Raw genomic sequence first — 18,005 nt, 5'->3', positions numbered from 1 at the left:
CTAGGATGTTTACTTTCAGTATGGACATGAATTGAACCAGTAACCTCAACTCTCATTATTGGTAAAAGTATTCCCTCCGTGCAGTGTTTCCCAACTATTTTCACATCATGGCATACAGAGAAATTGATTTTTAATTGTAGGGCATCCTTGGTCGACTGCAGGAGGCTGAAGGTTCCAGGCTGTATCCGGCCATCCCCAAGACTGCAAGGTTTAAGACCTCGACACTACTGGGACCCCTGAGGAGTACACCGCTGAGAAGCTCTGCCTTACCAAGTAAGTCTTTGAAAGCCTAGGAACTTCAGAAGAAAACAGAGAAATGGTGAAGTAAACCTAACTCATGGTTTTAACACTTTTTATTGTTGTTGAATTTAGGAATAATTTGTGTTTGTTTAAAGTGCTTAAAATGTTTGTGGCAATTTGGCATATTTGCAAATTGGAGAGATGAGTCTTAGGTTGCAATTGAAAATGTATACTTATACAAATGTGATTTCAAAATGAACAGAAAACTGGACTCAGTTCATATAGTATATGGTATCAGAATATTTCAGAGAACGTGTGGCCCACGGGTGCGCAGTTCACTCCCCTGTTTTGGAGGGAGTAACTGCAGGTCCAGATAGAGGGGCCAGGAGAGGATGAGCTGGGATGCGGTGAGCAGCAGAGGACAGCAGAATCAGATGCCAGGCGCTGCTGCTGCAACCACTCTTCCCAAAGGAGGCCCAATCTTCCTGGCAGCAGCAAGGTGTCTAGAATTCGTCCTGGGAGACCATTGCTGCCTGTTCTTCAAACCTTCCCCTGGAGAACAGCCTCAGGGCGTTGCTGTCTTTCTGACCAGCCCAGCTGTTTGTCTTTTTGATAATAGCCATTCTAACAGGGTGTAAGATGGTATCTCATTGTGGTTTTGATTTGTATTTTCCTGATGATTAGTGATGTTCAGCACCTTTTCATGTACCTTTTGGCCTTCTGTATGTCATATTTGGAGAAATGTATGTTGAGATCTCCTGCCCATTTTAAAATCGGACTTTTTTTTTTTTTTTTTTTTGCTGTTGAGTGGTTTACGTTCTTTGTATATTTCAAATGTTAATTACTTGTCAGTTATATGAGTTAGCAAATATTTCTCCCATTCTATGGTTACTTTCTCATTGTGTTGATAGTTTCTCTTGCTGTGCAGAAGCTTTTTAGTTTGATGTAGTTCCATTTGTTTACTTTTGCTTTTGTTGCTTTTGCTTTTGGTGTAAACTTCAAACAATCATTGCCAGAGGAATGTCAAGTAGCTTACCCCCTATGTTTTCTTCTGGGAGTTTTATGGTTTCAGGTCTTGCATTCAAGTCTTTAATCCATTTTGAGTTGATTTTTGTGTATGGTGTAAGATATTGGTCCAGTTTCATTCTTCTGCGTGCATTTGTCCAGTTTTCCCAGCACCATTTATTAAGGAGACTGTCCTTTTCCCATGGTATATTCTTGGCTCCTTTGTTGTAAATTAATTGACCATATATGTATGAGTTTATTTCTGGGCTCTCTATTTTTCCCCATTGATCTACGTGTCTGTTTTCTTTTAATTTAATTTTTATTTTATATTAGAGTATAGTTGATTTGCAATGTTGTGTTAGTTTCAGGTGTACAGCTAAGTGATTTAGTTATACTTATACATATATCCATTCTTTTACAGATTCTTTTCCCATATAGGTTATTACAGAATATTGAGTTCCCTGTGCTATATAGTAGGACCTTATTGATTACTTTATATACAGTGGTATGTATCTGTTAATCCCAAACTCCTGATATATCCCGCCCCTCACCTGTCCCCTTTGGTAACCATAAATCTGTTTTCGAAGTCTGTGAGTCTGTTTCTGTTTTGTAAATAAGTTCATTGTATAATTTTTTATTTTTAATTTTTTAGTTTTATTTATTTATTTTTTAATTTTTATTTTTTTGTGGTATGCGGGCCTCTCACTGACGCGGCCCCTCCCGTTGCGGGGCACAGGCTCCGGACACGCAGGCCCAGCGGCCATGGCTCACGGGCCCAGCCGCTCCGCGGCATGTGGGATCTTCCCGGACCAGGGCAAGAACCCGCGTCCCCTGCATCAGCAGGCAGACTCTCAACCAATGCGCCACCAGGGAAGCCCCTATGTGTTTTGATTAGATGATTTAGTCTATGGATATTCAAAGTAAGTGTTGATAAGTGTGGATGAATTTCCATTTTGTTCATTGTTTTCTGGCTTTTTGTAATTCTTTGCATTCCTTACTTCTCTCCCTTTGTGATTTGATGCTCTTCTGTAGTAGTATGCTTAGATTCCTTTTTTTCAATATTTTAATTTTATTGGATTTTACTTGATTTATAATGTTGTGTTAGTTTCAGGTGTACAGCAAAGTGATTCAGTTATACATATACATATATTCATTCTTTTTTAGATTCTTTTCTTATATAGGTTATCACAGAATATTGGGTAGAGTTCTCTGTGCTATACAGTAGGTCCTTGTTGGTTATCTGTCTTATATATAGTAGTGTGTGTATGTTCATCCCAAGCTGTTGATTTATTCCTCCCCACCACGTTTCCCCTTTGGTAATCATAAGCTTGTTTTCAATATCTATAAATCTGCTTCTGTCTTATAAATAAGTTCATTTGTATATTTTTAAAAATTAGATTCCAGGGACTTCCCTGGTGGTGCAGTGGTTGAGAGTTTGCCTGCCAATGCAGGGGACATGGGTTTGAGCCCTGGTTTGGGAAGATCCCACATGCTGCGGAGCAACTGAGCCCATGTGCCACAACTACTGAGCCTGCGCTCTAGAGCCTGCGAGCCACAACTACTGAAGCTCACGCACCTAGAGCCTGTGCTCCGCAACAAGAGGCTACTGCTGTGAGAAGCCCACGCGCTGCAATTAAGAGTATCCCCCGCTCGCCAGAACTAGAGAAAGCCCGTGTGTAGCAACAAAGACCCAATGCAGCCATAAATAAATAAAAATTAGATTCCACATATGAGGGATATCATATGATATTTGTCTTTCTCTGTCTGACTTACTTCACTTAGTATGATAATCTCTAGGTCCATCCATGTTGCTGCAAATGGCATTATTTCGTTCTTTTTTATGGCTGAGTACTATACTATTGTATATACGTACCACATCTTCTTTATCCATTCCTCTGTCTATGGACATTTAGGTTGTTTCTGTGTCTTGGCTATTGTAAATAGTGCTGCTATGAACACTGGGGTCCATATATCCTTTTGGATTATGGTTCTCTCCGAATATATGCCCAGGAGTGGGATTGCTGGATCACGTGGTAGTTCTATTTTAAGTTTTTTAAGGAACCTCCAGTCCATTCTCCATAGTGGTTGTACCAATTTACATTCCCAGCAACAGTGTAGGAGGGCTCCCTTTTCTCCACACCCTCGCCAGCATTTATTGTTTATAGACTTCTTGATGGTGACCATTCTGACTGGTGTGAGGTGATACCTCATTGTAGTTTTGATTTGCATTTCTCTGATAATTGGTGAGGTTGAGCATCTTTTTTTGTTTGTTTGTTTTGTTTTATTTTGTGGTACGCGGGCCTCTCACTCTTGTGGCCTCTCGCATTGTGGAGCACAGGCTCTGGACACGTAGGCTCAGCGGCCATGGCTCATGGGCCCAGCCGCTCCGCGGCATGTGGGATCTTCCCGGACCGGGGCACGAACCCATGTCCTCTGCATCGGCAGGCGGACTCCCAACCACCACACCACCAGGGAAGCCCTGAGCATCTTTTCATGTGCTTTATGGTCATCTAGGTTCCTTTATCTTTTGTGTATATACTTTAGGTTTTTGCTTTGTGGATACACGAGGCTAACATAAAACCTCTTATAAGTCTCTTTTAAGTTGAAACAACCTAAGTCCAAACACATTCTAATGCTCTACATTTTTTTTTTTTTTGTGGTACGTGGGCCTCTCACTGTTGTGGCCTCTCCCGTTGCAGAGCACAGGCTCCAGACACGCAGGCTCAGCGGCCATGGCTCACGGGCCCAGCCGCTCCGTGGCATGCGGTATCCTCCCGGATCGGGGCACGAACCCGCGTCCCCTGCATCGGCAGGCGGACTCTCAACCACTGCGCCACCAGGGAAGCCCACGCTCTACATTTTTACTCTCCAATGTTTTATGGTTTTCATGTCACACTTTACATCTTTTTATCTTGTGTACAGTAAGTTCCCTACAGACGAACGAGTTCCGTTCTGAGAGCATGTTCATAAGTCCAATTTGTTCGTAAGTCCAACAAAGTTAACCTAGGTACCCAACTAACACCATTGGCTATATAGTACTGTACTGTAATAGGTTTATAATACTTTTCACACAAATAATAAATAACAAACAGAAAGTAAAGAAAACATTTTTAAACAGATTTAAAAAAATAATTTATTTATTTTGATTTTTGGCTCTTTTGGGTCTTTGTTGCTGCTCGTGGGCTTTCTCTAGTTGCGGTGATCGGGGGCTACTTTTCGTTGCAGTGCAGGGGCTTCTCATTGTGGTTGCTTCTCTTGTTGTGGAGCACGGGCTCTAGGCACGCGGGCTTCAGTAGTTGTGGCTCATGGGCTCTAGAGCACAGGCTCAGTAGTTGTGGTGCACAGGCTTAGTTGCTCTGCGGCATGTGGGATCTTCCTGGACCAGGGCTCGAACCTGTGTCCCCTGCATTGGCAGGCGGATTCTTAACTGCTGCACCACGAGGGAAGTCCGAAAATATTTTTAATCTTACAGTACAGTACCTTGAAAGGTACAGTGGTACAGTACAACAGCTGGTGCTTCTTAGCAGTGCCAGCTATATCACTGCAGCTTTTATGCTTGCTTCTGGACATCCTGGGCTTGAAATAAAGATACTGTACTATTGTACTCTATACAGTACTGTACAGTAAGTTACACAAAAGCACAGCCACTTGTAAAGGAAGTACACATGTGACAGTGTACGCCAGACGTGTGAACTAACGTGATTGGACATGCAAGCGCACGTTTGCACCTTTGAAAGTTTGCAGCTTGAAGGTTCGTATGTAGGGGACTTACTGTATCCACTAACAAATTACTGTAGTTATTGCTGTTTTTACTACTTTTGTCTTTTAACCTTCATACTAGATCTTTCAGTGATTAACCCACCACCATTAGAACATTAGATTATTCTGAATTTAACTATGTATTTCCCTGTACCAGTGAGAGTTATACTTTCATATATTTTCCTGTTATTAATTGGCACCCTTTTGTTTCAGCTTAAAGAAGTCCCTTTAACATTTCTTTTAAGGCTGGTCTAGTGGTGCTGAACTCCTCATCTTTTGTTTCTCTGGAAAACTCTTTATCCTTTAATTCTGAAGAACAACTTTGCTGGATAGAGTATTCTGGTTGGCAATTTGTTTTTTTCTTTTAGCACTTTGAATATATCATGAAACTGCAACGTTTCTGCCAAAAAAACCTGTTGATGGTCTTACGGGGGTTCCCTCGTAGGTAACAAGTTGCTTTTCTCTTGATGCTTTTAAAATTCTCTCATTGCCTTTAACTTTTGAGACTTTAATGATAATGTCTTGGTTTGGGTCTCTTTGGAGTCATCTTATTTCAAACTGTCTGGTCTTCCTAAATTTGAGTATCTGTTTCCTTCCTGAAGTTAGGGAAGTCCCTTAAGCTATCTTCACTCTTTTTTCTTCTTTTTTTTTTTCTTCTTGATTGTATGAATTCCACTGCCATGTCTTCAAGTTCTTGGATCCTTTTTCCACTTCATCTAGTCTGTTGTTGAACCTGTCTATTGAATTTTTTAGTTCAGTTATTGTATTCTTTAGCTCTGTGATTTCTGTTAGGTACTTTGTTTTATTTTCTGTTGATTGAAATCCTCACTTTGTTCATACATAGTTTTCCTGATCTCAGTGACTGTTATGGCCTTTGCTGACCTTTATGACTGTTATTTTGAACTCTTTATCAGGTAAATCACTTATTGCTGTTTAATTAAGGTCTTTTCTGAAGTTTTACAGGCATATCTTGGAGATATTGCTGGTTTGGTTCCAGAACTGCAATAAAGGGAATAATACAGTAAAGTGGGTCAGACGAATTTTTTGGTGTCCCAATGCATATAGAAGTTATGTTTACACTATACTGTAGTGTGTTAAGCATGCAGTAGCATTATGTCTAAAGCACAATGTACATACCTTAATTTAAAAATACTTTATTGCTAAAAACTGTTAGCCATCACCTGACAATGCAGGGTTGCCACCAACCTTCAATTTGTAAAAAACATAGTATCTGTGAAGTGCAATAAAGTGAAGTGCAGTGAAACAAGGTATGTCTGTATCTTGTTCTTTCATTTTGAATATCTTCCTCTGTTTCATAATTGTCCTTGACTCTCTGTGTTAGTATCTATGCTATTAGATAAAGCTGCCACCTGTCCTAGTCTTGAGGGAGTGGTTTGTGTAGGAGATGAAATTCATTGTTCAACCCCGCCCAGGTCTAGGTTTTCTCTCCAGCCTTTGCAATTGTCCGAGTAGACTTCTTTGTTAGTGGCTCCTAGCAGTTGAGGGTGTGTTAAGATCTCTCGCTGTCCCAAAGGGGAAGATCTCAGTCAGCATCTAGAAGCAGGCTGATTGGAAGCCAGCCCTCTTTCAGGGGATAACTGGGAGATGGTTGTTTCTGTCTGCTGCTTCTGTACTGTGTCTTGGGGGGATAGCTGGTAAAAAACTGTTTCTCTCTTTGTTACAGTCCTGTGGGACTCATGAATGTAGGCCCCACTGGCCACCAGAGCCAGGCGGTCAAGGGGTGTTCCCTGGGCACACAAACCAGGGCACCAGATGTGTGCGCAAGGTCCTTTCTGGGCGATACGGGCAACCTGGAGCAAGGCAGAGGGAGAGCACAGAGTGTCCACTGGCTCTGGGGTCTCTGGAGAGCATTGCAGTCTGCCCCTTGATGTGTGGTATATTCGAGGCCTGCCCTTCAGGCTGCAGCTGTTAAGATTAGCAAGTAGGCCTCATTCAGGGAAACACTGGGCATTTCTGTCTGCTGCCTCTGCAACATGCCCTGAGGGGAGAGCTGGTTAAGAACTGTTTATGCTTTTTTTGTTTTTTGTTTTGGCCTTGCCGTGGCATGCGGGATCGTAGTTCGTAATTGAATCCGGAGCACCGGCAATGGGAGCACGGAGCCCTAACCACTGGACTGCCAGGGGATTCCATCGAACTGTTTATATGTTTGTTACAATCCTTTGGGACTCGTGAACAATGTGTGGGCCCCACTGGAGACTGAAGAAGAATGGTCAAGGGGTGTCCCCTGGGCAGTAGCTGCAAAAACCAGGGTGCCAGACGTGTTGACAAGCTCCTTTCTGGGAGGTACCAGCGACCTGGACCTAAGCAGAGGCAGAGCACAAATATGGTATGTGGGGTCTGTGGGGGGTATTTCAGTCAGTCCCTAGATGTGAGTTAAGTTAGGAGACTGCCCCTGAGGCCACAGTTATTATGATAAGTAATTAGGACTCTTTCAAGGGAGACTGGGTATTTCTGTCTGCTGCCTCTGAGTTAGCCATGGTGAGTCTGTATGGACCCTTTAAGGGCTGTCTCATAGTGCACTACAGCCGTACGGGTCTCACGGACATAAGCCTTGTTGGCTTTTTTTCTTTTGATATTTATTTATTTGGCTGCACCGGGTCTTAGTTTGCAGCACACAGGATATTGGTTGTGTCATGCGGGATCTTTAGTTGAGGCATGCGAGATCTAGTTCCCTGACCAGGGATTGAACGCGGACCCCCTGCATTGGGAGCATGGAGTCTTACCCACTGGACCACCAGGGAAGCCCCCAAGCCTTGTTGGCTTTCAAAGTGAGATGTTTTGCGGGCCTCTGTCTCCAGTAGAACTCTTTTTTAAAAATAATTAATTAGTTTATTTATTTTTGGCTGCGTTGGGTCTTCGTTGCTGCACGCGGGCTTTCTCTAGTTGTGGTGAGTGGGGGCTGCTCTTCGTTGTGGTGCACGGGCTCTAGGCGTGCGGGCTTCAGTAATTGTGGCACGTGGGCTTAGTAGTTGTGGCTCACGGGCTCTAGAGTGCAGGCTCAGTAGTTGTGGTGCACGGGCTGAGTTGCTCCGCGGCATGTGGGATCTTCCCGGCCCAGGGCTCGAACCCGTGTCTCCTGCATTGACAGGCGGATTCTTAACCACTGCGCCACCAGGGAAGCCCTCTGGTAGAATTCTTAATGTGGGATTCAAACCCTTTTCTCCTCAGGGAGAAGCTGGTAGTTTTGAGTTCCCTCCTGGCTGTGTGTTGCCACGCCTGGGGTGGGGTTTATAGCAACATCCTGTCTCAGTTTCTCCTACCTGTTTCCATGTGGTTTTTTTTTTTTCTTTTCTTCATTTGCCTGATATGTGTAGGAGTCACTCAACTAGCTTCTGAGTTTCTTTCAGAAGGAAGTGTTTTATATGTAGCTATAGGCTTGGTGTGTCTGTGGGAAGAAGTGAGTTCGGGAGACTCATATGTGGCCACATTGAACTAGAGCTCACAGAAAGTGACTGTTCTTATTTGATATAGGTCAGCTGCAGTATACATAAGAAAATAAGATTTCTAGTTGAACATAAAGGTTTAAGAATAATTAGGTTTTTTTTACATCTTTATTGAAGTATAATTGCTTTACAATGATGTGTTAGTTTCTGCTTTATAACAAAGTGAATCAGCTATACATATACATATATCCCCGTATCTCCTCCCTCTTGCGTCTCCCTCCCACCCTCCTTATCCCACCCCTCTAGGTGGTCACAAAGCACCAAGCTGATCTCCCTGTGCTATGCGGCTGCTTCCCACTAGCCATCTGTTTTATATTTGGTAGTGTGTATATGTCCATGCCACTCTCTCACTGCGTCCCAGCTTACCCTTCCCCCTCCCCCTGTTGTCAAGTCCATTCTCTACATCTGCGTCTTTATTCCTGTCCTGCCCCTAGGTTCTTCAGAACCTTGTTTTTTAGATTCCATATATATGTGTTAACATACGGTATTTGTAAGTTTCTTTCTGACTTACTTCACTCTGTAGGACAGACTGTAGGTCCATCCACCTCACTACAAATAACTCAATTTCGTTTCTTTTTGTGGCTGAGTAATATTCCATTGTGTATATATGCCACATCTTCTTCATCCATTCATCTGTCGATGGACACTTAGGTTGCTTCCATGTCCTGGGTATTGTAAATAGAGCTGCAGTGAACATTGTGGTACATGACTCTTTTTGAATTATGGTTTTCTCAGGGTATATGCCCAGTAGTGGGATTGCTGGGTCGTATGGTAGTTCTCTTTGTAGCTTTTTAAGGAACCTTCATACTGTTCTCCATAGTGGCTGTATCAATTTACATTCCCACCAACAGTGCAAGAAGGTTCCCTTTTCTCCACGCCCTCTCCAGCATTTATTGTTTGTAGATTTTTTGATGATGGCCATTCTGACCGGTGTGTGATACCTCATTGTAGTTTTGATTTGCATTTCTCTAATGATTAGTGATGTTGAGCATCCTTTCATGTGTTTGCTGGCCATCTGTATACCTTCTTTGGAGAAATGTCTATTTAGGTCTTCTTCCCATTTTTGGATTGGGTTGTTTGTGTTTTTGATATTGAGCTGCATGAGCTGCTTGTAAATTTTAGAGATTAATCCTTTGTCATTGCTTCATTTGCAAATATTTTCTCCCAAGAATATTTAGGTTTTAAAAATGTATAGCAAGTGGAGAAACCTCCACGAAGTGATCAAAGTTGACATTACCAAGAATGGGACAGACCATCATTACATACATGCCTCCTGCTATGATGTGCTGAGGACAGATCATTGCTTATGTCATATTCTTGCCAAAAACACATAACCTGAATATAATCCTGTGGACACATCACAGAAACCCAAATTAAGGCACATCCTACGAGTAACTGGCTTGTACTCTTCAAAAATATGTCAAGGTCTTTGAAGACAAAGAAGGGTAGAGAAACTGTTCCAGATCAAAGGAGATTAAAGAGACATGACAGTGTCATGAAATTGAGAATTAGATCCTAGAGCAGACTGGGGAAACTCATATAACTATTAAAAAAAAATCGTGGCACAATTGACAGTATTTGAATATGGGCTGTGGAGTAGGTGATAGCTTTGTATAATGTTAAATTTAAAAATTTTGAGAACTGTAATGTGGTTATGCAAGAGAATGTCAGTTCTTAGGAAATGGACATGAAGTATTTAAGCATAAGGGGGCATGACGTCCGAAACTTACTGTCAAAATGGTTCAGAAAGAAAACACTACAGTTGACCCTCGAACAACATGGGTTTACACTGCGTGGGTCCACTTACATGCCGATTTTTTCCAGTAGTAAATACTGTGGGACTACATGATCTGAGGTTGGCTTAATCTACAGATGTGGAGGAACCGCAGATACAGAGGAACTGTATATATGGAGGGCCAACTATAAGAGTTATACACGGGTTTTCAGCTGTGCGGGGGAGGGGGGAGGGGGGCGCCCCAACCCTTTTGTTGTGCAAGGGTCAACTGTTGGGGGAGGGGAGGGAGAAAGGAGAGGGTGAGGAAGGAGCGAGAAACTAAATGGGACAAAATGTAAGCAGTTATTGAATCTGGGTAAAGGGAATATGGGGGTTCTTTGTACTACTCTTGTAACTTTTCTGTGAGTTTGAATTATTTCAAAATGAAATCTGACAGAAGAGCTCAATATTTATTCCTGAATATATATAAAACACAAACACATGCGCGCGCACACACACGCACACAAGCACGCATAGGTAGAATTTAAGTCTAAAGTTACTGTACAGAATCTTCTCTGTATATGAAAGCCACTCTCAAACATCGCCAAACGTCACACTGTCACATGATATCGCTTGTTACGGCCTGTCTGGCGTGTTGCCACTCCTGTGTTGTCAGATAAGTCCGTGAGATCACAGCAGTCTGAAGCCCAAGGAGCAGTGGAGGATGTGTTTATGGTTCCTACCCTAGTGGCTTTGCTACTGTGGGAAAGAATGCAGTTCACGTCCTTCCTACACTTAATTTGAAGGCAGAGTCTTTGCAAGTGTGCCAGTGCTTGCCTCTGTATTCATTCCGCCATTAGAGCATTGCAGTTTCAGGGAAATCCCATCGCGGCTCCACAGGACGTGTCCATACATGTCCATTAGTCTTGGGGCTTTCCCCCAAACACACATTCTGCTTGCTGATGCACAGCCTGCGCCAGCTTGATGCGTTTTAATTTTTAGCTGAAATGACTCCCTCTCCTCCAGCCTGTGCCTAGTGTGGAAAGGAAAGCCAAATGCCCTCCTCAGAGTGAGACATACACAGTGCTGTGTTAGGTCGAAGCGTTGAAGAGTCCTCAGTTACCTAGTTGAGTGCTATCAAAACAGGCAGTCTGGGCGTTTCAAACAAAAGCAGGCTGGGGGAACGGCACTGGGGAATAAATGATTTATTTAAATAGGATGAAACTTAGTCTTCGTATGTGTGGATTTCAAGGGAAGTCTTTCAGTGTAGTAGCCCCTTAGGTTGGCACCATCACCCCACCCTCAACTTAGTGATTCGTATCAGAGATGCCACACCCATTTAACACCATTCTTAATCAGCTTGACCATCTCCTATTATTTCCAAAGTCACTAGAATAGGGTGTACCTAGTGGACTTTTGTAATTTCTTTGGCCCTCCAGCATCTGAACCTGTTGAGGAACTCCTCTCCGTGACTCTTGGTGGGAAGCAGAGATAGATGGTCTCTCCCTAGAGGTGTTGACGTTGCTCCTCGTTTTCCTAGCCTCCTTTGCAGCTAGGACAGAAGCAGAGCAGGACAGGGGTGAGGGGATCTCCCTGTGGTGGTGGTCATGACTATGTACGAGAGGGGTGTCCCCCTCAGAACCAGTTCTGAGGCATCATTTTAGGCGTGACTTCTGTTCTTCAGACGTCTCCTTAGGTCTGGTACCATTAATAATAATAGAAGTGATAAGCAAAGTGTCAACTGCAAACTGGTTAATTCATATACTTGTTATTACTAAAACAGAAAACAAAAAGACCACTATGACCATTGCTGCATAAAATTAGCTCCCGAGCTACAAGTGCTTACCACCTTTGATCCAGAAATCGCCCTTCTAGGAATGTGTCCTATGGATATATTTTTGCACAAGTGAAAGGATGAAATGAGAGATACGTGGTGTTGTTTGTCAGAGCACAAGAGGAAGACCACCCACGTACCCCACCAAAGGGGACCGTTTAAATAATATCCCCCCCCACACACTGGATTATTAGCTATAAAAAAGCATGAGGAAAGCATTTCATATATTGAAATGAAAAGATCTATTTCAATATAATTAAGGATGGATCTCTTGAGTCCATTCTTAAGTTTAAAAAAAACCCAAGGTATATAACTGAATGCATAGAATGCTAGCTTGAGTAATAAAAGGAAAAAAAGTAGGAACATATGTTTGTAATTGCTTATACAATAATGACACTTTGGAAGGAAACACAAGAAATTATTAATATTTACTCAGAGTGCAGTGAGGATGAGGTGGGAATAGGGTAGTCAGGGTCCTTCTTTTCACTGTTGGGCTCTCTAGATTTTTAAATTTTTTAATGATATGAAAGTTTTGCCTATGCAAAAACAAAACAAAATACTGCAGTCCAGTCAACACTTTTTTGTACCATAACTGCGTGCTTTATTGAGATACACAGTAAAGCAGTAATATAATACAATAGTAAGGCATATATTTGGTGAAGTCTGATATGTTGTGAAAATGCAGTAAAACTGAAGTTTAAAAAAATAATTAGTAAATGTTACAGTGTTGGTGTTAAAACACAATATATTATGATACTCAAGTAAGAACCCAGTACCTGAAAACAATGACATAACATGCCAGGTGATGTTTATGCTTCAGTTACATTGGTTATGATCTACAGTTTAATACTCGGTGGTTATAAAGAACATGAAACAATGTCCAACTTATGCTTAGAACGTAGCAATAAAGCTCTCAGTTTTTATTCAAATATTTTTGACAGACTCACTCCAGAACTAATGTCTAAAAGATAAAATAAAACAAAAGATTAAAACAAAATTAAGCCCTCTATTTACCTCTGATTTTAGAATGAAACTTAAACTTCTTAGTAGGAAGTAAAGTAACCCCTTGTTTTAAATCACGGTTAAAAAAAAAATCCTCGGGTAAAGAAAAAGTACAGCGTCACATAAAGGAAAACAATGCAAGACTAAAATCAAATCTTCATGTAATTTGTTACCTTAGAGCTTTGGGTTTTCTTCTGGAAATCATGAACAAAAACGAAAATGGAGGGAAATGTTCTCACAATGGACAGGTGATGAAGCTGTGAAATCAGGTGTGCACAATTATTAGGAACACCCCAAAACCAAAGTGAGGTAGAAATAGCATGAGAAGCCATGTCTGATGTTAATTATCAGTAGTAAAATAAGGAACAAAACCCACTCTCCAAAAGTTAATTACACTTGATGTAAGAGGTAACAGATTTGCAAAATGATAGGTCACACAGTGATTTGTATTGAATGAATGATTAAAAAAAGTGAAAGACTAATAAGATGAAATGAAAGAGTAAAGCTTTTTCCTACCAGTTAGTCCTCTTGAGCGTTCTCCTCTGCTTGAATGATTTATTAACATATTTAACCTGCCTAATCCACCAGAAAGGGTTTGGAGTGCCTTTTGGATCATTTAAATCAATTTGCGTTCCCAATTACAAACCTGCCTGGAGTCACTTGTAGAGAAATGCCAAGGAGGGAAACACGATTCATGGGCTTCTGGGTGGATATTGAACAGTACCACAATGTGATGGGGCTACTGTGTTACACGTTTTCACTAAGGGTTATTTTAAATTAAGTCTTGTGGCATTTACAAACTCATTACAATGGGGAAAAAAACCTTCAGAAACTGGAAAACCAAGACACCCACTGCTGTTTGACTGTGAGAAAAGAACAGTTGTAATTATAAAGCTCTCTCTGTGAGGTTATGAACATTCATCCAGTCCTTTACGTCAAGAGTGGCCTGCGCCCTCTGAGGGACTGGCTGGGAATCCACAGCCCTCCAGCCCTACCATAGTCCTCCTCCTGCCGGGGAGTTAAAAATGCCTTCTGATGCTCTGATTTTCACTGAAGCATCATTAAATTTAAACCGTGGCATTGCCAGCAGCAGGACGCTGAATACATCAACCAGCGGATGACTCTGACATGATAAGTCCTGTGTATTCATTCATATGTCCCTTAAAAAAATTCAGTACTCTAGTTGTCACTGGAAAGTTCAAAATGAGAAACATCTGGAGCCGCAGACAATGTTTTAGTGTGGTAGCTTCCTGCTGGCTTCAGGCTCCAGGGAAAATTCATTCTAGACCCAAGCAGGTAAGCCTGGATGACCAGAAGCAACTGCTTTCCATTAGGAAGTGGCAAGAACATTTGAACAAGAAATTTGAAATGTCTCTTGAAATTGATATCTATTTATCTATATACCCATAGTATTTACATACTTATAGACATATAGATGTGTAACACGAAAACCCACAGCCAGCCCCACTCAGTCAACAATTCCAAAAGAGCGATATGAAGTAGTCATTTGGTGGTGTTAGAGGAAGTCCTATCTTAAATATGCAGGAAAAGAAAAAAAAGCCACGAATCTCATATGGATATCACGCTAAAAGGATGCAAAACAATGTGCTGCCTCAGTGTGTGTGTGTGTGTGTGTGTGTGTGTGTGTGTGTGTGTGTGTGTGTATGTGTTTGTTTTTAGGGGTTTTTATAAACAACTTTTTTTTTTTATAAAGCACACTTTAGTTTACAATCTTTCTTTATAACTGTTATAAATTTTTAAACAACCCAAAATGCGTTCCATATAAAGAAATGGCAAGTTATTTAGCTATCAAGATTTTACATGTAGTTTTCTTATAACTTTTTTTGTACAATTGCATAGACGTGTAAAACCTGCCATTGTTAACAAAACAATAACAGACTTAGAAACTACTGAAATCTACAGTATAGTACCACTACCCTTCACAAAAATATAGATTTTTTTTTCTTGTAAACTCTTACTGTCTAATCCTCTTTGTTGTATGAATATTATAAAAACCATGCGGGAATCAGGAGTTGTAAAACATTTATTCTGCCCCTTCTTCATCTGTCATGACTGAAACTAAGGACTCCATCGCTCTGCCCAAATCATCTGCCAGGTGGAAGAGGCTTCCTACATTGTGTCCTGGAAAACAGAGAGAAAGACAGACTTGACACAAGGTGTAGTTATCATCACCCCAACTCTTTGTCATTTGGGAAATCATCCCCCGTTTCTAGGTGTAGACAACACAGAAGCTGCGTCCAGGGGATACACGACAGGGTTTGGTTTTCACCAGTTTTCCAGGAAGAAGCAAAGCCTTGTTAATGAAGCCATTCCACACTGTTAGTATCCAGCCTCATATTGGATCAGGCTCCTAGTATCATATAAATGGAAAAAAGTCAGACTGCACTCATCTTCCCCATGTAAATATACACCAAAAGGCTTCCACGGATGAGCACAAGATTCCTGTCATAACAGGAACAATTCGTGATGGGATGTATCTTCTCCACCTTGCTGTGGGAGATTATTTACTATGTACTTGTATTAAAAATTATTTTACTATCAAACAACCATCACCATAACTATCACCACCACCACCGCCGCCACTCTCCTCCATCACCGTTAGCATCGCTACCATCACTACGTGTGAAATCTTTATCTCAAGGCTGTTACAAGCTGTTGGCTCACGTCTAAGGCTATGGCGGAGGTGACTTTTCTCTCTGCTTTTACTTGAGTTGAAAGAGAAAGTCTTGATTTGACCTTAGTATACACTATTAACTTTTGAATTAGGAAGCTTCAGGAAAAAAAAATTACTTTTCATTCCAGATGACTCAAGAGCCTCATTGTAAGATGACCCACATGCATAGCATGGATTTGGGTAGCCTCTGAATCCATTTTTGATCTCCTACTCAATGAGGGTTAACTATCAGAATAGCCTTCTAATAATAATATGACATGACCCCGTGTTAATCCCCCAGCACGGAGCATAAGAACAGCACAATGTCCCTGGGTACTTCGTGGCAAAATTCAGATCTAGAGTAAGATAATTTGAGACACACTTTATGACTTGCCTCGTCATGTATGTCCCATATTTTTATATGGCTAATTTTAATTCCTGGACATTAGGAAATCATTCCACTATTCAAGTACTGCCTTTGAAACTAAAAATGCTTTACTAGGCTATTACTACCTTGCCATGTATCAACTTTACAGATTCCCATAATAATTGTTAAAATCCCTATAAACATTAAAGATAGACTAGGGCAGGTATTCTTTCCTAATATTTATTTCAAGAGACATAGCGTTTTTAAGTATATGAGGGGATCTGAAGAGGACTCGTAGGCAGGCACTTAAACAGCAGTGGCACCAGGTCAAGCTAAGACTTAACTTTTATGCTGTTCAGCCATTTTTATTAAGGCGACCAAGTTTGTAACTCTCTTTGCGCTCTATTCGTGCAGAAAGTTTCAATGAGGACTAATTATGCTTTAAAAAATCACTCTGGAGTTTGGTTGGGGCTGCACACATAAAACCTTTTAACAAAGCATATGTACTATGCCTAGAGTGGGCCAGTAGTTTGGCAGCCCTCAGTGAAGAACAGAAATCATCTTTGGCTTTTCTAAACCATAAAAACCACAGGAAGCCACAGTGGGTCCTTTGCTACTCCTCAGAGCACAGATATCTAACTGATGCCACCAAGTTAGAGGGCTTCCCTTGTACCTACTTTTGACTGCCCAGCAACCCTGGGAAATCTGTACAATTACTCCTGTGTAATTGAAAATAGATGGACTAACTACAAATTTTAAATTGCTTGCAATCTTAACAGCAATTAATAAAACCAGTAAAAACAAACCCCAAGACTCTTACACCCTGATACCTAGATATAATTCCAACTATTTCTCACATCTACACTATAGTATAGTCCTCCTGGTAGCTAGAAAATGTATTAGAAAACATAAAACAGGGAAGAAACCATTTTTTTTCTCCATCAGCTTATTGACAATAATCAAAGAGTGCCTATTTTAGACTGTGCTAGGAGATGCAGACGGCAGTTCAAAAGATAATGAAGACAAGTAAATGCATTTATAGATTATATAGCCAAGTGGTGCTTTTCTACTCCTCAAAGTGGTGTTCGGTTACTAACTGGAAGGAAAATTCTTGAGTCTCTTAAGAGGCATAAGTTCTAGGGGTATCTGCTATTTAAAAAGTTACCAGGTCAGAGGTTCATGGTTTTTTTAAAAAAAATTAATTAATTAATTTTTGGCTACGTTGGGTCTTTGTTGCCGCACGCGGGCTTTCTCTAGTTGCGGAGAGCGGGGGCTACTCTTCGTTGAGGTGCGCGGGCTTCTCATTGCAGTGGCTTCTCTTGTTGCGGAGCACGGGCTCTAGGGATGTGGGCTTCAGTAGTTGCAGCATGCGGGCTCAGTAGTTGTGGCGCACGGGCTTAGTTGCTCCGCAGCATGTGGGATCTTCCCGAACCAGGGCTCGAACCCGTGTCCCCTGCATTGGCAGGCGGATTCTTAACCACTGCGCCACTAGGGAAGTCTCAGGTTCATGATTCTTAATACACCATACCTACTCCCACAAAATGTTAGGTAGCCTTTAACCTGTCCAGACGGTTAAATGTTCACAATTGACCTCATGGCCATCCCTATGCTAGAGAAATGAACGTTCTGAGTCACCCCACCATATCTATATGATGCCTTTCATTACTTTGTTTACAAATACCTGCTTCATCAGAATAACAATTCCAGTGTTTTCCATGGAGGTTTTCCTTAGAGCCAGAAAAAAAAAAATTCTCTCTTTGACTAAATACTGCTCCAAAGAATCATATACCTCAACCCGCTGGAGGCATAGAACCACACACAGATAGGGAATTGGGACACAGAAAATAGATTTGTATCCTGCTTCTGTTATCCGTGCGTGTAAGGCAGAACATTAGTGAGATCATTAATTTTACCTGACAGATTTTTCTAAAGTCAAAATGAAAATC

At 41.4% G+C, this 18,005-nt stretch overlaps 1 protein-coding gene and 1 long non-coding RNA gene across 8 annotated transcripts in view; one reads left to right on the top strand and one right to left on the bottom strand.

The window, feature by feature from the left end:
• Positions 1–18,005, top strand: part of LOC141277634 (uncharacterized) — a 204,620-nt gene that overhangs the window by 160,492 nt on the left and 26,123 nt on the right. The window contains exon 3 of the long non-coding RNA XR_012329368.1: positions 141–273. This is a non-coding gene — a long non-coding RNA (uncharacterized lncRNA). The remainder of the gene's footprint in view (positions 1–140; positions 274–18,005) is intronic.
• DMD (dystrophin) overlaps positions 12,594–18,005 on the bottom strand; it is a 736,567-nt gene continuing 731,155 nt past the window's right edge. For all 7 annotated transcript variants that reach the window (XM_033849482.2, XM_073799481.1, XM_073799480.1 and 4 more), the window contains one exon: positions 12,594–15,160. In XM_033849482.2, coding sequence (XP_033705373.2) covers positions 15,149–15,160 — 12 coding nt within the window. In that variant the 3' untranslated portion in view covers positions 12,594–15,148. The remainder of the gene's footprint in view (positions 15,161–18,005) is intronic.

This window comes from Tursiops truncatus, chromosome X, assembly GCF_011762595.2.
Source record: "Tursiops truncatus isolate mTurTru1 chromosome X, mTurTru1.mat.Y, whole genome shotgun sequence".
NCBI lineage: Eukaryota > Metazoa > Chordata > Mammalia > Artiodactyla > Delphinidae > Tursiops > Tursiops truncatus.
The sequence above is the reverse complement of the archived record's forward strand: the minus strand, read 5'-3'. Positions and strand labels throughout refer to the sequence as shown.